Genomic DNA, 22,113 nt, shown 5'->3' with positions numbered 1-22,113 from the left:
CGGCGTGCATCGTCGTCTGGTTTCTCCCAGTCCAGACCACAGGTTTCAGTCCGGTGTCCTGCCGACCAGGGCCGCGGCCCAAAGCCCGGGGTCTCCCTGCCGCCGCAGCCAAGCTGCGCGGCGCCCGCAGGGCACCGTCCCGGCGCGGCTGGAACCGCCGCAAGGGCGCCCGCGCCAGCCGCCTCCCCGCGCGGGGGTCCCACGGAGCCCAACCCCCACCGCCGGGAGCGAGGGCGCGAGGGCGCGAGGGCGCGAGGCGGGGCCCCGGCGGCGGCCACGCCCCAGGCTCGCGGGGGACGGCGGGCGGGAACTGGGACACTGCGGACGCGGAGCCGGCGGGACCGGAGGCGCGTGGCACGCGCGAGCCCTCCCGCGCATGCTCCAGCCGCCCGCTGCCCGCCCCCCGCCGCGGCCCCGCCTCCTGCGCGCCCTCCGAGCGTGGCCCCTCCGGCGCGCGGCCGACGTCCCGCGTGCGTGCCGGCGCCTGACCTCACTTCCGGCTAACGCGCTCCGCTTGCCCCCTGGCCCGGATGGTGACTGGCGGCGGCGCTGCACCTCCCGGGACTGTCACTGAGCCGCTTCCCAGTGTGATTGTGCTGAGCGCAGGCCGGAAGATGGCGGCTGCGGCTGCGGCGGCCTCGGGCCCGGGCTGCTCCTCGGCGGCGGCGGCGGCGGCGGCGGGGGCGGCCGGGGTCTCCGAGTGGCTGGTGCTGCGGGACGGCTGCATGCGCTGCGACGCCGACGGGCTGCACAGCCTCTCCTACCACCCGGCGCTCAACGCCATCCTGGCCGTCACCAGTCGCGGGACCATCAAAGTCATCGACGGCACCTCGGGGGCCACCCTGCAGGCCTCGGCGCTCAGCGGTGAGTGTGCGGCACGCCGGGCGGGGGCCGGGCCGCCGCGGGAGGAGCCGGGCCCGCGGGATGCCGGGGAAGGAAGCCGCCCAGCCCCGGGGCCCGGCCTCCGGAGGAGGGGAAGCGGCGTGACGGGCGTGGGGTGGCGAGCGCAGGGCTGGGGGCTCGGGCCCAGAAGCCGATGGACGAGGGCCGTGGGGCTCGTGGGGCTTTCTCAGCGGCTGCTGCAGCTGGGAACAGACGCCTGGCGAGTCGGGGAGTGGTGGGAGTCGCTTTCCGGGCCTTGGGCGTCCGGTGTAGGTTGGTCCTCCGGGGGAGGTGGGGCGGCCTCGGAGCTCGGCACCCGAGCAGGCCGGGCCCCCGTGTGGGTCCTGCGGAAGGGGCCGCTGCTGCCTTCTACTAGGTCGGAGAGCTTGGGCCCGACGGGGAGCCCGGTGGCCGGAGGCGAGCGGCGGAGCCGGCAGCCAAGCCCTGCCGTCCGGGGCAGAGAAGCGGGTACTCGGCTGTTCCAGGACCCGCAGGTGCAGGGATGTACCGCGGGCTTCGCGCGGGGGGTGGGGGCGGGGGTGCCCCTGGAGTGGGGGTGGGGAGGGAAGTAGGCGGGCCCGCTGCCTGAACTGTTGGTCGACGGCTTTAGGACTCTGGCGGACGCCGTGGAAGACTAGACCTTGTCCCCTAGCTCGGGGCTTCCAACTTCTGCCCCCCGGTGATGAGAAACTGAGGGCCCGCGCGGTGTACGAAACGTAGATTCCCTCGGGTTCCTGATGAGGTGAAACTTACGGCCCTCTCTCCTTGTTTTACCACAGCGAGCCGAAAAGTTAGGATTCGGAGGTATGGGAGTCTCTCCGGTGGAGGAGGGCACTTCGGGGAGGCGTGAACGCTGTTCCAGGACGGGACTTGATGCATTAGGTGAACGCTCTGTGTACTGGAGTGCAGTGCTTTGGAATTGCCCTGGCCAGGTTTTCTTGGGCCGAAGATGACATTTCATTTGCGGTTAAACGATGTGTAGCTGAACTTAGACGTTCTAAGTTGAGATTGAAAAGTTAATGTAGGAGTTAGACTCGTGCACAGAGATCTATAGGACTGCCCGCATTTGGCCAAGTAAGCTAGTTCTGTGGCTTACCAGTTCGCTTATATGTTAACATACACGATACAGGTCGCGATTCTAGTTGATGTGTAATCAGGCATGTCAGAGTTGACAGCACTGTAGGGATACAAGGATAAAATAAGGAATTTAACTTTTGTTGATGTGAGAGTTGTGAAAGAAATGGGTTGTCGATAGCTACAGAATGTAAACCTGGATCATATCTAAGATAAGTCTAAGAGAAAGTTTCAGATTGTAGACTTGTACTTTTTCTTTTCTTGGTTTAGTAAAGGTCGGGGCGAGTGGGGTGGGGCGGGGGGCGGGGGGCGGGGGTGGTGTCCCAGATGTAACAATGAGCGGAAACTACAATTTGAACGTAACAACTTGTCACTATGTATGAGAGGGAGATACTGATTGGTAATTGGATATCTTTCTTCTTAAACTCACCTAAAATATTTCAAATACAGAAAGGTGTTAAAGAATAAGATGAAAAAACATGTAACTCTGACTGTGAAATAAGACATTAGAAAGTTGAAACCTTCTCTGTAATTCTTGGATGGCAGTCCTCCAGTCCTCTCTCCCCCATGAGCATTCCCCTTAATTTGGTTTTATTGTTTTCATACAGTTTATGTTTTTTAGTGTATGTTTGTATCTTTAAACAGTATCTAATACTGTCTTTCATGATTTTAAACTCTAATTGGTACCGTAGTATATGTATTTGAATTTTTTATAAAAAGCTATATTAATGGAAGTTTTAAAATGTTTTTGATAGAAAGGAGTCTACCGGAGTGTTTATGCTTGGAGCCTATGAGAGAAATAATGTGTTTTAGAGTTATAAGTGGTTGGGGAAATTGGACATGTATGAATGTGTCTGTTGTGAAAGGGAAGAAAACAGTCACTCTAGTGGTAGATTTCTAAAGGAGAAGGTTTTAGGGTTTTAATACAAGTTTCGAGGTACATGCATAGGACATCATTGATTTGGGATAACTTGCCTGGGATATGTTGGGGAATTTGTTAACTAGAAAAGTATGAGATGGAATACAATTGCAGATGCCCATGCATTGATGTTTGAATGTGTGATTAACAATATGTAGGAGAGTTTATGGTAAACAAAAGGATTACAGAAAAGGTTTGAAACTAGCAATGGACAAAATCTGAAATGTCTTCATTTATGAGACTCACAGCTATTAATAATAACTATCAGAGGTTTTATAGAGTTTTGTATATGTCACCTATTCAGGTGATTGGGGAGGAAGTGCTGTTTTTTTTTTTTTTTTTGGTCTTACCTGGAATACATATGTATTTTACATATTTGTTGAGGTTTGCTCTTAATGATTAATAGAGGGTGACAGTCCTATAAATAGAATGAGGAGAAGGTGCCAGTAGTGACCATGGCCCTAATGTGACCCCTCTTTCCAGTTAAGGGGGCAAGGAGCAACTTTTTTTATACTCCAGAGGAAAGACATCTTTGTGTAAAGGGAAAAAGCATGGTATAACCATAATAGTTTTAATGGGTGATAGTGTGTCTTCTGAATGGGTTCAGGTTTTAGGGTTATGGGTAGCTTTTTAGTGTAGATTGGAAATTGAAGGATGGGAGCAGGACTTGTGTGTATATATATTCAATTGGGTGGAAAAGGTGAATTTTTGACTGTCCACTAGTGTGTGTCTTCACAGTATCTGTATCTGTTACAAAATATTTGTAAATATACTTTCATTAGACTAAAAGCTATCAGTACAACATTGGTTAGGCAGTATTTGTTCCCTTTTAGCCTTTAAGAGTTAAGATTTCTGAGTCTCTAGGCTGATTCTGTGGCCTGGCATTCTTTGACTTCCATGATTTGGTCTCTACCAGTCTCTCTAGTCTTATCACCCTATTTAGTTTTGTGAACTGGTTCATTTAATTTCCTTTCCTAGCTCAGTAGTTTTGCTCATTCTTGGAATGCACCAATTCCCTCCAGACATATCTTAGCTATTTTTCAGGACCTAGAGCAGATCTTAACTTCCTGATTCTTTTAGTCTGAAGTGATCCACTGAACCCCTACGCACATATTGTCTTCTTAACGTCTATTTTGGTAATTTGGCAGCTTAGTGTTTGTGGTATATTTTCTTTCTTGAACTATTTAAATTACATTTTGTTTAGCTTTTTGTGAATATACAGTGTCCGTTTAACTATATTTAAAATTCCTTGTGGGAAGAAACCTGTCCCCTTGCTTATATCCCCTTATTTTCCCTAGTACAAAATATTAATAAATATTTTTGATTTGTGTATATGTGCTAGTATGTTAAATAGATGCTTCTTTACATCCTACCTGCTAAATACACCTTTGTTTTTTTCCCCCTTTCTTTTCTTAAATAGATTGTATTTTTAGAGCAGTTTCAAGTTCACAGTAAACTTGAACAGAAAGTAGTTTCTACATACCTCCTGCTCCCTGTGCACACACAATCTCCTTTATTTTTTATTTTTTTTTTATTTATGATAGTCAGAGAGAGAGAGAGAGAGAGAGGCAGAGACACAGGCAGAGGGAGAAGCAGGCTCCATGCACCGGGGGCCCGATGTGGGATTCGATCCCGGGTCTCCGGGATCGCGCCCTAGGCCAAAGGCAGGCGCCAAACCGCTGCGCCACCCAGGGATCCCCACAATCTCCTTTCACTATCAATGTGTTTGTTACAGTCAGTGAACTTGCATTAACACATCATTATCCCCCAAGTCCATAGTTGACATTAGGTTTCACTCTTCGTGTTGCACATCCTATGGGTTCTGACAAATTGATATACAGAATAGTTTCACTTTCATAAAAATCCTCTTTGTTCTGCCTGTTAATCTGTCTGTCTCTCCCACCCCCTGCCACTCCCTGATCTTTTTTTTTTTTAATTTTTATTTATTTATGATAGTCACACAGAGAGAGAGAGAGAGGCAGAGACACAGGCAGAGGGAGAAGCAGGCTCCATGCACCGGGAGCCCGACGTGGGATTCGATCCCGGGTCTCCAGGATCGCGCCCTGGGCCAAAGGCAGGCGCTAAACCGCTGCGCCACCCAGGGATCCCACTCCCTGATCTTTTTGACTGTCTCTATAGTTTGGCCTTTTCTGGAATGTCATATAGTTGGAATTATACAGTATGTAGCCTTTTCAGTTTGGCTTCTTTCACTTAGGAATATGCATTTAAGTTCTTGCAGGTCTCTTCATGGCTTTCTAACTTATTGCTTTTTAGCATTGAATAATATTCCATTGTCTGGATGTACCACAGTTCATTTACCCATTCACCTGAAAGACATTTTGGTTGCTTCCAGGTTGTGGCAGTTATGAATAAAGCTGCTATAAATATTTGTGTGCAGATTTTTGTGTGGACATGACTTTTTAGTTTATCTGGGTAAATACCAAGGAGCACGAATGTCAGATCATGTGTTAGGAGTGTGTTTAGCTTTTTTTTTTTTTTTTTTAAAGATTTTATTTATTCATGAGAGACACAGAGATGCAGAGGGAGAAGCAGGCGCCATGCAGGGAGCCATTGTAGGACTCGATCCCGGGCCTCCAGGATCACGTCCTTGGGCTGAAGGCAGCGCCAAAACGCTGAGCCACCTGTCTGCCCTATGTTTAGTTTTTTTTTTTTTTAAGATTTATTTATCTATTTGTTTATTTATTTATTTATTTGAGAGAGAGAGAGAGAGAGGCAGAGACACAGGCAGAGGGAGAAGGAGGCTCCATGCCGGGAGCCCGACGCGGGACTCGATCCCGGGACTCCAGGATCGCGTCCTGGGCCAAATGCAGGTGCCAAACCGCTGAGCCACCCAGGGATCCCCCTATGTTTAGTTTTATAAGAAGTCTTCCAAACTGGCTGTGCTATTTTGTTTTCCCAGTGGTAGTAAGTGACAGTTCCTATTGCTTCTCATCCTTCTCAGCATTTTATGCTTTTGGTTTTGGATTGTGGCCATTCTAATAGGTGTGTAGTGGTATCTCATTGTTTTAATTTGCAATTCCCTAATGACATTTGATGCTGGACATCTTTTCACAGGCTAATATGTGCACTTTGGATTTTTAAAAAATTTTTATTTATTTATTCATGAGAAGAGGGAGAGGCAGAGACACAGGCAGACGGAGAAGCAGGCTCCATGTAGGGAGCCCAACGTGGGACTCGATCCTGGGTCTCCAGGATCACACCTTAGGCTGAAGGCAGCGCTAAACCACTGAGCCACCAGGGCTGCCTGTGCGCTTTGAATTTTAAAAATCAAAATAGCTCTACATACACCACTTGACCATATTGTTGATATTACTAGGTCTGTTCCTCTCTTTAGCTATTGTTTGTGCCTGCAATTTAGCGTAATTGGAAGGAGCCTGGTTTTGGAGACAGTTGGCTCAGGTGAGGATTCCAATATCTTCTTTGCCTCACCTCCCGATTGAAATGTGTAGCTTCTCCTGAATTCCCTAACATTTCTGTTCGTTTCCCTATTTGCAAAATGGGGATGATAATTATACTAATTGTGAGGATTAAGTGTTAATATACAGTTCTTAGAACTGTGTGTTCAGTGTTCAAAAATATGTCTTCTATTTACTTGTAAATCTTTGTAAATACTCTTTTTGTATTTACTTAAACCTTTTTGATATTCTGTGTTAAATCTTTTGAACTTAATCCTAAATTTGAACTAAGGAGTTTTTCCTATTTGGATCTGGTTTTTGCTTCGATGTAAGGGTAAAGTATTGCTAATTTGTTCAGTCCTTCCTTCCGTTTTTGATTTAAGTGACCTCTACACCCAACATGGCCCCGAGATCAAGAGTTGAATGCTCTACTTACTGAGCCAGCTAGGCTCCCTTGTCAAGTAGTTTCTTATTTAATTATTGGTAGTAGTGTTTTCTCTTACTTTGTGAAATAGTGCCCTCCTCCCCTAAATGTAGTACATTTTGTATTTGCTTTCTTAATAAACTGTTTCGAGGGCATGTTAAAGAGAATGGGTATTTATATTTTAAATATTCCTGAATTTTGAATTTTAGCTCACTTACTAATTCACTCTCTAAACTTCCTGAACTTCAGCTTCTTCATCTGTAAATTAAGATTAACATTTAATAGTATGGTTGTGTAGATTAGGTGGTAAACGTGTTAAAGTGCTTTAATGCTGCTTGGCATATGTACACAGTGAATGTTCTCTTAACCGTCATGGGTACTTACTATTGCCATGCTCCTCACTGTTACTTTATTTTTTTATTTTTTACTTTCTTAGATTTTTATTTATTCATCAGAGACACAGGGAGAGAAAGGAGGCAGAGACAAAGGCAGAGGGAGAAGCAGGCTCCTCGCAGGGAGCCCACTGTGGGACTCAGTCCCCAGACCTGGGAAGCACACCTTGAGCCAAAGGCAGGCGCTCAACTGCTGAGCCACCCACGCATCCCACCTCACTATTACTTTAAAAAAATGTTCACTGACTTAGCGTGTTTATATGCAGAGGACAGATAGATATCATTGAAATGCACATGGAAATGGAAATGTTGGTGACAAATACTGTCTCTATTTGGATAAATGTCTTTCAGTGTATTGGGTAGCTAAATGTCAGAATGATGTTAAGGCTGTTGTATTACTAGTTCTATGTATATACGGACTGTTCATGTAGTATGTGTACGTAAATAGCTGAGGATGTATATGTGTGGATATTAATCAGTAGATGTTGTAGCATATGTGTAAAAGGAAATCGTATCTCTTCAGTTTCTGAAGTGGCTTCCAGATTTCTGTCACTGTGAAGAAACTCCAAAGCTTCTCAGTGTTTATAGACAATTATTCTGGTTTCATATTTCTTTATGAGTATTTCCCTTTGACATTGATTTGATTTGAGTAATTTCCACGATGGTCATAAATGAGAAAAAGATCACTGTATTTATTCCATTCCAGTTGCAGGAAAGTTCAGTTTGGGTGGATTTTTACTTTTTTTTTTTTTTTAATTTTTTTAACTTTTATTTATTTAGGATAGGCACACAGTGAGAGAGAGAGAGGCAGAGACACAGGCAGAGGGAGAAGCAGGCTCCATGCACCGGGAGCCCGACGTGGGATTCGATCCCGGATATCCAGGACCGCGCCCTGGGCCAAAGGCAGGCGCCAAACCGCTGCGCCACCCAGGGATCCCGATTTTTACTTCTCTATTTTTTAATATGAACTTTTTGTACAGACTTAAAGCCCAGAGCCGCCTGCTCCAAGAAGTCTTGGAGTATAAAAACTAGTTAGGAGACTGCATAATTCCCAAAAAATATTTTTTTGGGGGATAAAACTCATTTATTATCACTTTGTTAGAGGTAGAAAAAAAATATTTTTACTGCTTCTGAATTAGGCATGCATTAATTTGGATAAAATGTAAAATCTTCCTCTAGGTCTCAGTTTTGGAAATTGTAAATGATTCAGACCACTTCTTATTTCCTGACCTACCTTGGTTCAGGCAGCCTTCCTAGTCTCAATTATTCTTTTATGATAGATGATAAACACCATATAGAGTTGGGATTTCAGTAGTCCTAGAAGATAGCTGTCTCCTCAGTGCATCTGAGTTCTTTATAAAAACTTAATTGGGCAAATCTCTTTGTGGGCTGAGTATAAACTATGTTGCAGTTGACAGATTTTAGTAATACTATGTGTTGACCTACCTCATGTCAAAGATTTGCTGTTTTACTTTTTAAGATTTTATTTTTTAATTACTTTTAAAGATAGGTTTATTTATTTGAGGTGGGGGAAGGGGACAGAGGGGAAGGGAGAGTCTGAAACAGACTGCTCGCTGAGTGAGCATGAGCTTGATGATGAGCTTGGCTCATTCTCATGATCCGGAGATCACTACCTGAGCTGAAACCAAGAGTTAGATGCTTAACAAACTGCACAGGTTCCTCTTAATATTTTATTTTAAGTAATCCCTACACCCAACATGGGGCTTGAACTTGTAACCCAAGATCAAGAGTCTCGTGCTCTACCAACTAAGCCAGCCAGGTGGCCCAATTTGCTGTTTTATTAGCAGAACATTGTCCCACAGTTAATTAGAGTGAATTTGTATTAAAATTAAAAAAATATTTTGCTTTTTTTTTTTTTTAAGATTTTATTTATTTGAGAGTGAGATAGAGCAATGAGTGCTGGGAGAAGCAGAGGGAAAGGAAGAAGCAAACACCCTGCTAAGCAGGGAGTGCCACTTGGATATTTATCTTGGTCCTAACATCAGGACTTGAGCTGAAGACTGTCGCTTAACCAACTGAGCCACCCAGGCACCCCTATTTTGCTATGTTTTTAAGATTCTCAAGATTTTCCAAAAAAATTTTTTTTTTTTACATTTACCTCTCCAAGTTTTACTATTACCTGTTCAAAGATAGTGTTTTTTTCTTTTTTCTTTTTTTTTTTTAGTATTTATTTATTCATGAGAGACACAGAGAGAGGGAGGCCGAGACGCAGGCAGAGGGAGAAGCTCCCTGTAGGGAGCCTGATGTGGGACTCGATCCTAGGACCCTGGGATCCCTCCCGACCTGAGCTGAAGGCAGATGCTCAACCACTGAACCACCCAGGCATCCCGAAATGGCAGTATTCTTACAGTTTTCCATGTATGTGGAAATGTGACTGGGTAAAATCTAATGGACATACATAATACTTTTGTATTATAGGAGAAATATAAACTATGTAAGTTAATTGATTTTGGACTTAAATTGTTAAAAGCAAGGTAATGTGAAGAGCTAGTTGATTGCTATTTATACATTTATTGAACATTTGCTAGGCACAGGGGGACAAAGTAAGGCAACATTTTGGCTCTTGAATGTGTGCTTAGCGATGTGTCTAGGTAAATCATTTTAGCATAATGTTCTAAGTACTGTAATTCAGATAGGCAGAAAGCTGTGTGAATAGAGGAGGTAGTTTCTTCAATCTGAGGGAAATAGAAGACTTCTCAAAGGAGGTTGCGCTTTTTTTTTTTTTTAATTTTATTTAGCTATTCACAAGAGACACAGACAGAGGCAGAGAGACACAGGCAGAAGGAGGAGAAGCAGGCTCCATGCAGGGAGCCTGATGGTGGGACTCAATCCTGGAACTCCAGGATCACCGCTGAGCCACCAGGCATCCCGAGGCGGTTGCTTTTATGGTTTATTTTGAAAGATGAGATGGTGGGAGGGAATGTTACTGGGGATCATCATCTTAAGATAGGGTACTTGCGATCCCTGGGTGGCGCAGCGGTTTGGCGCCTGCCTTTGGCCCGGGGCGCGATCCTGGAGACCTGGGATCGAATCCCACGTCGGGCTCCCTGCATGGAGCCTGCTTCTCCCTCTGCCTGTGTCTCTGCCCCTCTCTCTCTCTCTCTGTGACCATCATAAATAAATAAAAATTAAAAAAAAAAAAAAAAAAAGATAGGGTACTTGCTGGGCAGCCCCGGTGGCCCAGCGGTTTGGCGCCGCCTTCAGCCTGGGGCCTGATCCTGGAGACCCGGGATCAAGTCCCACGTCGGGCTCCCTGCACCGAGCCTGCTTCTCCCTCTGCCCTCCTCCTCCTGTCATGAATAAATAAAATAAATCTTAAAAAAAAAAAAGATAGGGTACTTGCTTGTGTGGAGACATTTTAGTCTTTTCAAAACATGGTGAATTTAAGGAACAAAGAGAAGTTTTTCAAGGAAACCAGTTGGGGTTTAGGGTGTGTGAGGGGATGGTTAGAGTTGAAGATGAGAGATAAGCAAGGACAAGATCATAATATGTTTTGTTAAGAAATTTGACTTGATGTCAATGGTAGGGAGCCATTGTAGGTCATCAAATTTGTTTTTAGAGAGGTTTGAAGCTAATGCCCAGGTGTGAGAAGTGATGAGAGCTTTATGTAAGTTAGTTTGAAAGATAGGAACAACATAATTTTTAGTGAGTATGGGGTTGAGAAAGATTGACAAGGTGAAAAGTACTCATGTGTGGGTTCTTACTTTGGGTAACGGGGTGAATGGTGTTTATTAACTGAAATAAATAGTATAAGAAGGTGTGGTGAGTAGTTATTGCTGGAGAAGTTTAGGGAGCAAGAGGGAGATAGTGATGTTGGTCCTGGATTTTAAGATTAATTTTAAGATTCTTGAAGGACATCCAAGGAGAGATGTCCAGAAGGCATTGGGAATTCAGAGTTGAAGCTTGAGGATTTGGGAACACAAATTAGGAAGGCATTGGCAATTATAGAGAATGCTGAGCCTAGTGGTTAAGGATATTGGTTCTGGAACCAGACTGCATTTCATTTCATGATTCACCACTTATTTGTGCCTTTAGGCAAGATGTTTAACTTTTCTTTGCACACCTAACTTGTTGGGTTATTGGAAAGTTTAAATAAGCTGATAGGGATCCCTGGGTGGTGCAGCGGTTTGGCGCCTGCCTTTGGCCCAGGGCGTGATCCTGGAGACCCGGGATCGAATCCCACGTCGGGCTCCCGGTGCATGGAGCCTGCTTCTCCCTCTGCCTGTGTCTCTGCCTCTCTCTCTCTCTCTCTGTGTGACTATCATAAATAAATAAAAATTAAAAAAAAAAAAAAGCTGATAGACATAGGTACTGCTGAATCTACCATAGGCACTCAAGAAGTGTTACTTTTGGTTTGGTGTTCTTAATTATTTTTTTTTGTGTGTTCTTAATTATATAGTTCAATTCAACAAATGTTTATTTGCTATGTGAAGATAATAAGATGAATTTGAAATCCTCCCTGCCTCCCAATTTGAAAAGTTTTCTAGAAGAGGTGACACCTTGGATCTTGGAAGAAAAGGAGTTAGCCAGGACACCTGGGTGGATCAGTGGTTAAGCGCATCTGCCTTTGGCTCAGGGCGTGATCCTGGAGTACCGAGATCCAGTCCCACATTGGCCTCCCTGCATGGAGTCTGCTTCTCCCTCTGTCTGTGTTTCTGCCTCTGTCTCTCTATCTCTCTGTTTCTCATGAATAAATAAATAAAATCTTAAAAAAAGAAAAAAAGAAAAGGAGTTAGCCAGGTAGAGGGAACAGCATGAGCAAGAGTAGAGGCATGAAGCAGGTAGTATTTGTTATAAACATGTTGGTATTAGAGTTCAGAGTACAAGGACGGGAGTGATGAGATAGCCTGAAGATCTTGGATTTGGTCCCTCTGATCTATGGCTCACATACATATATTCCAGGGCAAGAACTCTTAGTTTAAGGTAAAAAATTTAAGGACCCATTATTAGTGTCAGTTAGTTGGAAAAATATTGTGAAAGGCTACTACTTTGAAGTAATTTTTGTTTTAGACTTATTACTACGTAATTTGCAAAACACTACAACACCAGGGGCACTTGAGTGGCCCAGTTGGTTAAACATCCAACTCTTGGTTTCAGCTCAGGTCATAATCTCATAGGTTGTGAGATGGAGCCCCATGTCTCTCGGGCTCCCCTCTCAGTGGAGAGCCTGCTTGAAAAATTCTCTCCCGCTTCCCCTCTCCCCACTTGTATGCCCACACACACTATCTCATTCTCTTTCTAAAATCAATCAATCAATCAATCAATCAATCTTAAAAAAAAACCCCATAGGGTGCCTGGGTGGTTCAGTTGGTTGAGCATCTGTCTTAGGCTCAGGTCATGAGTTCTAAGATCCTTACTCAGCAGGGAGCCTACTTCTCTCTCTCTCTCCCTCTGCTTGCAGCTCCCCCTGCTTGCTTGTGCTGTCAGATAAATAAATAAAATCTTAAAAAAACAAAAACAAAAAAAACAAAAACCCACTACAACACAGTTACTTTGGCATTTCCTCCTGCTGGTTTAGCTTTGATATTTTTACAGGGCAAATCAGTCTGTTAAGGCGCTTCCATCTGTCCTCCAACTTCAAAAATTTTTTTGCTATCCTCTCCTCACTTGTTTCTTTTGCCTTTGTGGGTTTATTTAATGCCCTCTTTGTTTCTTTATTATCTTTTTAGTGAGACTTGGGAGGAAGCAGAAGTACATGTGCACCCTTTATAACCTTATTGTTTAACTGGCAATTTGTAGTTACAGCTATACTTAAGGTGTTGAAAATTTGGTGCTTTGTCTTTAGAGGTGTTGGTTGTAACTAACTACAGATAGACTATAAACAATAATAGATTTCTGTAATATAGTTTAAAAGAACAGTGGGGAGTGGGTGGGAGGTACCTTTCTGATGTGTGCATTATACTGTTCATAGCCTCATGCCATTGGCAAGGTAAGTTTGCAGAGTTATTTCTTTAAAATGGACTGGTAATTCTTGCTTTAAAAATAATTTTTATTTACTTATTAATTAATTAATTATTATTATTATTTTTTGGTAAAGTAGGCTCCACGTCCAGTTGTGGGCCTTGAACTCACAACTCTGAGATCAAGAGTTGAATGCTTTGTTGACTGAACCAGCCAAGTGCCCAGACTGGGTATTTTTTTTTTTTTTTTTAAGATTTTATTTATCTATTCATGAGAGAGAGAGACAGAGGAAGAAGCAGGCTCCCCACGGGGAGCCCTATGCGGGACTCCATCCCAGGACCCTAGGATCACGCTCTGAGCCAAAGGCAGATGCTCAATCACTGAGCCACCCAGGCATCCCTCCAGACTGGGCAAATTTTTACCCAGACTACTTAATCACCTGATAATGAATATAGAAATATCTTTTTAAAGTGTAGGACCTCAAATGTGAAGGAAATGAAAAAGTTAAGACAAACTCTTTGGGTATAAAAAAGGAGATAAAAGGGATCCCTGGGTGGCGCAGCGGTTTGGCGCCTGCCTTTGGCCCAGGGCGCGATCCTGGGGACCCGGGATCAAATCCCACGTCGGGCTCCCAGTGCATGGAGCCTGCTTCTCCCTCTGCCTTTGTCTCTGCCTCTCTCTCTCTCTGTGTGACTATCATAAATAAATAAAAATTATAAAAAGAGATAATAGAGTTACAAATATAAAGAATGAAGTAATTGCCATATAAAATAGTTTGTGACAAGGGTAGTCCTCAACGGAAGTAATTGTGGTCTCATTTGAGTATGTTAAATCAGGGATGTATTTTAGGGGAGACAAATATGCTTACTCTTTGGTGGAAATGATAGGAATGTTAGAATGGGGCAGATAGGAGTGTTTTCTTTGACATTTATTATGGGTGCCAAGAATTTAAGTCCTCATGATTTATTTCTGTAGTTTGTTATGAAGTAGGAGAGAAGTAAGACTGGGGAGATGCAAAGGGCAGTGGGTTCTCAGCCTCGGTTGCTCATTAGAATCATCAGGGGAACTTTAAAAAAAATTCTTGAGTCCCAGTATTTTTTTTTTTTTTTAGATTTTATTTATTTATTTGAGAGAAAAAGAGAAAAATGATTAAGTGCACACGTGCTTGAAAACAACGAGAGGAGCAGCACAGGGAGAGGGAGTGAGGAGTCCCGTGTAGGGCTCGATCTCATGACCCTGAGATCATGACTGGGAGCTGAACTCAAGAGTTGGATGCTTAACTGACAGCCACCCAGGCACCCTTTGGGTCCCAGTGTTCTGACTTAAGTGATTTGGAGTAGAGCCCAGGCATACCTTTTTTTTTGGAAACTATTACATCATGCTGGATGATTCTAATGTGCAGTTAGGTTTAGAGGTTCAAACTTCATGACTAAGTTTGTTTGATAAGCCTGGGATAAATGAGAGAGTAATTTGATTTGAATTGAGTAGTATTCTATATAGCCTTAATTTTTTTGGTAAGAGAAACCTCCCAAGTTAGTCTGCTACTAAAATCTACCCCAGTGTGTGTGTGTGTGTGTGTGTGTGTGTGTGTGTGTGTGTGTTTTAAAGATTTTGTTTATTTAAGAGAGAGAGTGCTAGAAAGCACAAGCAATGGGAGTTATGGGGGAGAGGGAGAAGCAGGCTCCTGCTTGGCAGGAAGCCTGATGTGGGGCTTTATCCTAGGACCATGGGATGACCTGAGCCAAAGGCAGATTCTTAATGGACTGAGCCATCCATGCACCACTCCCTCCCCCATGCGTTTTACATTTTATTTAGTGAATATATATAATGAAATATACTTGTAAGCAGCAGGGATATATCAAGGACCAAATTGCTGCTGCTTTCTAGTTTGTCCCTTTCTGCTGTAATTCAGTTTTGGTTGATTTTTGAACCAGCTAAGTGCTCTGATACTTGTTCACCAAAATGCCACTATAGCCAAGGACAGTGATCTCATACTGGGTGCAAGAGTAAGGTAGTGGAAAATGGGACTATGAAGGCTAGAGATGGCTGGAGTTTTCTGTACCAGATCAAAACTAGTTTCATGTTTGAACTGTCTTTGTTGTGTCAGCAGATAAAGCTGTGAAAATACTGTATTTTATCACATTATAGTTTAAAAACATTAAAAAGTTCTTCAAAACTATAGAAAATGATTCTTTTATTCAAAACTATTTATTGTGTGTCAAGCACTGGTGATACAGCAGTTAACAAAGTCCTTGCTTTCCTAGAGCTCATGCTTCAGTGGGAAGAGCTAGATGTATTACACACTAATATTAAGTGGTGATCAATGCCATAAGAAATTAGAGCTGGTATGAGATGGTAATGGGTAAATTTGTGAGGTGGTCTGGGAGAGTCTCTCTGAAGTGGTCCTTGAGCAAAGATGTGAGGAAGCAGCAGGGCAGATATCCAGGGAAGTTTCTGTTGGACTGTTATTGTAGCTTGCAAAAACAGCTAGATGGATTTCCATCATATTTGGATGGAATTTGACTTGGACTGACTTAAAATGTAGGCTATGTGAGGAATGATGAAAGGTCTGTGTGACTACTAGTCTGGGTATATGTGCCATGGTATTCAACAGAGAACAGTAGTTTCAAATATGAGCTCCAAATAGAAAATCATGGATTATGTGCTCCATATTATAGAACTGTATTCCTTTATAGCTGAGTTCCTTCTCTCATGGACAACTTTGTGTAGCACCAAATTTGTGTATAGATGGTTAGGGTTATCTTGAACAACATCAGATGGGGAAGGTAGCTTCCAAATTTTACTTAATTATAGCCAGCTCAGAATCCTGAAGGAAGAATGTGGCTTTTGTGTTCCAAGGTGTTTGAGAGATTTAACTGTGACAAATTGAATAATATATGTGAAATAGACCTCAAAATTTCTTGCAGGGAGTAGGTCCTTAAAGATTGAGTCCCATCCATGGAAACTTCATGATGATTATGTTCATCAGTTGATGTCAGATGCTTAAGATTATAGTAAAATAGGTGATTTGGTGGAACTTTCAGATGCAGTGAATAGAGGGAATTGGAACTTGCAACTCTCTGTCTCTTTTTTTAAGATTTTATTTTTTATGTAATCTTTACCTTTAATGTGGGGCTTGAACTCATGACTCAAGATTAAGAGCCATGTGCTCCAATGATTGAGCCAGCCAGACACCCTGGAACTGGAACTCTTTAATTCCAAGAAGTGTCTTGTCTTTTGGAGACCTTCTTTCATGCCTGGACAGATGTTAGTTCTCGTGCCTGGAATAATACTATCCCTTGCTTCGCATTTCATCCATGTGTTACCCTTTTTTCGTGGCCTAGCTCCTGAACTTTCCCATACTTTGCTTTGCTTTGCACTGAGTTTTGTTTTATAGTAATACTTGCTTTGACTTTGAGTAATATAGTGTACTTAACAACTTTTTTTTTTTATTTTTATGTATTTATGATAGTCACAGACAGAGAGAGAGAGAGAGAGAGAGAGAGAGAGAGGCAGAGACACAGGCAGAGGGAGAAGCAGGCTCCATGCACCGGGAGCCTGATGTGGGATTCGATCCCGGGTCTCCAGGATCGCGCCCTGGGCCAAAGGCAGGCGCCAAACCGCTGCGCCACCCAGGGATCCCCTTAACAACTTTTTTTAAAAAAAAATTTGTTTATTCATGAGAGACGGAGAGGCAGAGGAAGAAGCAGGCTCCCTGTGGGGAGCCCGATACAGGACTCGCTTGGAGGACCCCAGGATCATGACCTGAGCTGAAGGTAGATGCAACCACTAAAGCCACCTAGGTGTCCCACAACTTTTGTTAAGTGATTTTTAAATCTTTTTTTTTTTTTAATTTTTATTTATTTATGATAGTCACACACAGAGAGAGAGAGAGGCAGAGACACAGGCAGAGGGAGAAGCAGGCTCCATGCAGGGAGCCCGACGTGGGACTCGATCCGGGGTCTCCAGGATCGCGCCCTGGGCCAAAGGCAGGCGCTAAACCGCTGCGCCACCCAGGGATCCCTTGTTAAGTGATTTTATTTTGGTTACTTTAATTGTATTTTAAAAACTTTGTAAGAACACTAATTTTGCATCCTCTTTATTGACTTTTTTTTTTTTTTTAAGATTTTATTTATTTATTCATGAGAGAGAGAGAGAGGGAGAGAGAGAGAGGCAGATACAGGAAGAGAGAGAAGCAGGCTCCATGCAGGGAGCCTGATACCAGACTCGCCTGGGACTTCAGGGTCACGCCCTGGGCCAAAGTCTGGCGCTCAACTGCTGAGCTACCCAGGCATCCCCTCTTTATTGACTTTGAATGATGTTTGTATATACTGTGTTTTAGGAAAGTATTTTAAGAATTGAACTCTAATGTTATCTCTGTGGAAATGGAATTTTATAGTGTGTCCTTTCAGTTTGCAGAGATAATGTAATTCTGATAATGTTTTTGCAACTTTTGTAGGATTGCACATGAATGGTGACTTGATAAAGAATTGACTGTTTCCTGAAGTGGTTATTAGAATTAGCTGATTTTAAAAAACACAGCTTCTTACCTTTGAAAATCTCCGTTTAAAAAGTGATTTACCAGTGGTTGAGCAGACACCTGCCTTTGGCTCAGATTGTGATCTTGGGATGAGTCCTGCATCCGCTTCCCTGTGGGGAGCCTGCTTCTCCCTCTGTCTGTGTCTCTGCCTCTCTCTCTGTGTCTCTCATGGGTAAATAAATAAAATCTTAAAAAAAAATAAAATTTGATTTACCTTATAATAGGACATCAGATAGACCAAGGAAAAGAATAGTCACCAATGATTTGGTTACTTAAGTAGTCATTGTTAACATTTTGGTGTGTAAGATTTTTTTAAAAGATCTTATTTATTTGAGAAAGAGCATGAGCATTTATTTGAGAGAGACTGTGCTCGTGCACTAATGGGGGAGAGAGAGACAGAGGAAGAGGAAGAAGCAGGCTCCTTGCTGAGCAGGGAGTCCCAACACAGGGCTTGATCCCAGATCCCTGAGTTTGTGACTGGAGCTGAAGGCAGATACTTAACCTACTGAGCCACCTGGGTGCCCCATTGTTAAATATATTTTTATAGAATATATAAACAAAGGAAAAAATATTTTTATAGAATATGGATTACAGGGCAGCCCTGGTGGCTCAGCGATTTAGCGCCGCCTTTGGCCGGCACGTGATCCTGGAGACCTTGGATCGAGTTCCATCCCGGACTGAGTCCCATGTTGGGCTCCCTGCATGGAGCCTGCTTCTTCCTATGCCTGTGTCTCTGCCTCTGTCTCTCTGTCTCTCATGAATAAATAAAATCTTAAAAAAAAAAAAAAAGAATATGGATTACAGTGATATTTTATAAACTGTTTTCCTCCTTATACTTAGTTAATAGGGTATTATGGATATTTTCCCATGTCTTCTTTCTTTTATATTTTATATTATTTATTTACTTTTTAGATTTGAATTCAATCTGCCAACATATGGTATAACACCCAGTGCTCATCCCATCAAGTGCCCTCCTCTGTGCCTGTCACCCAGTTACCCCATCCCACCACCCACCTCGTCTTCCGCAACTCTTTGTTTCCCAGAGTTAGGAGTCTCTCAGGGTTTGTCTCCCTCTCTAATTTTTCCCACTCAGTTCCCCTCCTTTCCCTTTTAATCCCTTTCACTATTTCTTATATTCCCCATATGAGTGAAACCATATGACAAATACTATGACTCCACTTATCTGTGGTACTTAGAAACAGTCAGTTTCATAGAAACAGAAAGTAGAGTCTACTTTGCTGGATGCTGGGGATTATGGAAGTGGGAAGGAGTTAGTGCCTAATGGTTATAGTATTTAAGTTATGCAAGTTCTATATCATTCTATGGATGGATAGTGGTGGTGGTTGCACAAGCGTGTAAATGTACTTAATGCCATTGAACTGTGTGCACTTTAAAAATGGTTAAAATGCTGAATTTTATGTTAATTACCATAATTAAAAATAATTCAAAAAATCAAATGGCCATGTTTATTGGGGCCTGTCTCTGGATTCTCTTCTGCTCCACAGATCGGTATGTTTATCCATTTGCCACTACCACACTTCGTAGTGGTACTCTAAGTTTTATAGTAGGTATTAAAAATCACATAATGTAATTTGTCCAACTTTATCAGAATTGTTTTGGATATTCCAATTCTTTTGTCTTTTCAAATAAATTTTAGAATTACTTTATATCTAAAAAATCCTGCTGGGATTTTCTCTTTCTCTCTTTTGTTCTTTTCTTCCTTCCTTTCTTTTTTTTAAAAGTAGACTCCGCATCCAGTGTGGAGCCTAATGCAGGGTTTGAACTCACAACCCCGAGATCAGTAGCTGAGCCGAGATCAATACTTAACCAACTGAGCCACCCAGATACCCCTCCTGCTGGGATTTTGATTTGAAATTGCACTAAATCTGTAGAGTAATTTGGGGATTATTGACATCTTTCCTATATTGACTCTTCCAATCCCTGACCATGGTTTCATTAGGTCTTTGATTTCTTTCACCAGCCTTTCATACTTTTCAGCATACATACTCTATACCTTTTCTTAGACATGTAAGTATTTTGTTTTTAGAGCTATTGTAAACTTGTTTTTACAGATTTCAGATTCAGATTTCTAGTATATAGAAGTACAATTGATTGATTTTTGTGTTTTGATTTTACTATAACCTTTTTTAAAAAGATTTTATTTATTGAGAGAGAGAGCGCAAGAGCGAGCACGAGGTGGGGAGAGGGGGCAGAGGGAGATGGAGAAGCAGACTCGTTTGGCTCAGGTCATGGTCCCCGGGTCCTGGGATCAAGCCCTGCATCAGGCTCCCTACTCAGGAGACAGTCTTCTTCTTCCTCTGCATCTGTTAATTTTATGCAGGTTTTCTACTCTAAGCTGTTAATATGTAGCTTATATTGATTACTTCTTGAATATTGAACCAGTTTTATAGTCTTGGGATAACTTTACTTGGTCCTGCTGTATCATTCTTTTTATATTTGCTAAATTCCTTTTACTTTTATTTTGTGGAGGATTTTGCATCGATATGCATGAGGGATGATGGTATGTAGTTTTTATGTGCTACCTTTTTTTTTTAAGATTTTATTTATTTGATAGTCACAGAGAGAGAGAGAGAGAGACAGAGACACAGGTAGAGGGAGAAGCAGACTCCATGCAGGGAGCCCAACGTGGGATTCGATCCTGGGTCTCCAAGATCGCGCCCTGGGCCAAAGGCAGGCGCCAAACCGCTGTGCCACCCAGGGATCCCTATGTGCTACTTTTTTCTAAATTTGGCATCAGGTTAAAGCTGGTCTCATAAAATGAGTTTGGAGGTATTCCCTTTTCTGTTTCTTGGAGAATTATGTAGAATTGATGTTACTTTTTTCTTAAATGTTTGATAAAATTCACTCCAATTAAAAATACTTTCTGAATTATCTGCAACTTGTTTATTGACTTATGGATTATTTAGGAGTATCTTGTTTATCTTCCAGTATTTCCTGTTATGTTTCTGTAACTGATTTTTACATCATGGTCAGAGAACATACTTCTAATTTTAAGGTCTGTTTTATGACGCAGGATATGATCTATTTTGATGAATGTTCTCTGTACATTTGAAAAGGATTTGTATTCTGTTGGTGGTGGAATATTCTAAAAATCGTATTCCTTGGTGGTGGTGTTCAGTTTCTCTATAATTGCTGGTTTTTTATCTGCTAGTTCTATTAGTTACTGAGAGAGGAATGTTGAAGTCTCCAGCTGTAATTTGGATGCCTATTTCTTCTCAGTTCTGTAATTTTTGGTGTGTGTGTGTGTGTGTGTGTGTGTGTGTTAACATGAGGGAGTGGCACAGGGAGAGAAAGAAAGAGAATCTTAATTAAGCAGGCAGCCTTCACCACTTGGGGCTTGATCTCAGGAACATGAGATCATGATCTGAGCTGAAATTAAGAGTTGGAGGCCCAGGCACCCAGCTGTATGTGTTTTGAAGTTATTTTTTAGTTGTATACATGTTTAGGATTGTTTTTTCTTCTTTGTGAACTGGCCCTTTTATCATGTAATGACCTCATTTATCCATGGTGATTTTCTTTGCTCTGATCTTTGTCTGATATAACTATAGCTACTTCATCTGTTCTTTGATTAACATTTGCCTGAAATATCTTTTTTCCATCCTCTTTACACTTTTATTTATTTTCAATTTTTTTAATTTTAATTTTTAAAAGATTTTATTTATTTGAGAGAGCATGCACGCATGAGTTCTGGAAGATGCAGATGGAGAGAGAATCTGAAGCAGACTACTTGATGAGCACAGAGCCTGTCTCAGGGTTTGATCCCATGACCCTGAGATCATGACCCTAGCTGAAACCAAGAATCAGATGCTCAACTGACTGAGTGACTCAGGGGCCCCTAATCTTTTTTTTTTTTTTTTTTTTAAGTAGGCTCCACGCCCAATGTGGGGCTTGAACGTACAACCCTGAGATCAGGACCTTGAGATGAAATCAAGAGTTGGACACTTAACTGACTGAACCACTTAGGTGCCCTTATTTTTAAATATTTTTTAAAAAGATTTTATTTATTTATTTAGAGAGAGTGTGTGTACAAGCAAGAGGAGGGACAAAAGGAGAGGGAGAAAGAATCTCAAGGAGACTCCATGCTGAGCATGGCGCCTGTCTTTTGGGCTTAGTCCCATGACCCTGAGATCATGACCCCAGCTAAAATCAAGAGTTAGATGCTGAGCCTACCCATACATCCCGTATTTTGTTTGTTTTTAAATAATCTCTACACCCAGTATGGTGTTTGAACTTACAGTCAGGAAATCAGGAATCACACACTACCTACTGAGCCAGCCAGGTGCCCCTTACTTTTGTCTTTAGAAGGGTAAAAGTTTCTTGAAGTCATCATAGAATTGGATTGTATATGTGTTTTTCAATTCATTCTGACAGTTGGTCTTTTAATTGGCATACATATCTAGACTCTTTAAATTGTTGATATTTTGAATTAGCTTCTTGTCTGTTACTGTTTTTTTATAAGACTTCTGAAATTCCACTTTAACTTATTCTTAGAAATTTTATGGTTTGTATATTCACTGACTTTC

The 22,113-nt window shown here is 42.4% G+C and overlaps 1 protein-coding gene across 19 annotated transcripts in view; it reads left to right on the top strand.

Moving 5' to 3' along the window:
• Positions 1–515: 515 nt before the first annotated feature.
• The window catches only part of BIRC6 (baculoviral IAP repeat containing 6), a 230,898-nt gene continuing 209,300 nt past the window's right edge, over positions 516–22,113 (top strand). For all 19 annotated transcript variants that reach the window (XR_012004549.1, XM_072770594.1, XM_072770588.1 and 16 more), the window contains exon 1: positions 516–864. Coding sequence is in view for 18 of the 19 variants with exons in the window: in XM_072770594.1 (XP_072626695.1) it covers positions 531–864 (334 nt within the window). In the remaining variant the exon portion in view is untranslated. The remainder of the gene's footprint in view (positions 865–22,113) is intronic.

The sequence above is a fragment of the Canis lupus genome, chromosome 12 (assembly GCF_048164855.1).
Source record: "Canis lupus baileyi chromosome 12, mCanLup2.hap1, whole genome shotgun sequence".
Taxonomy (NCBI): Eukaryota; Metazoa; Chordata; class Mammalia; order Carnivora; family Canidae; genus Canis; species Canis lupus.
Note: the sequence above shows the minus strand (reverse complement) of the source record. Positions and strands in the feature narration are given on the sequence as shown.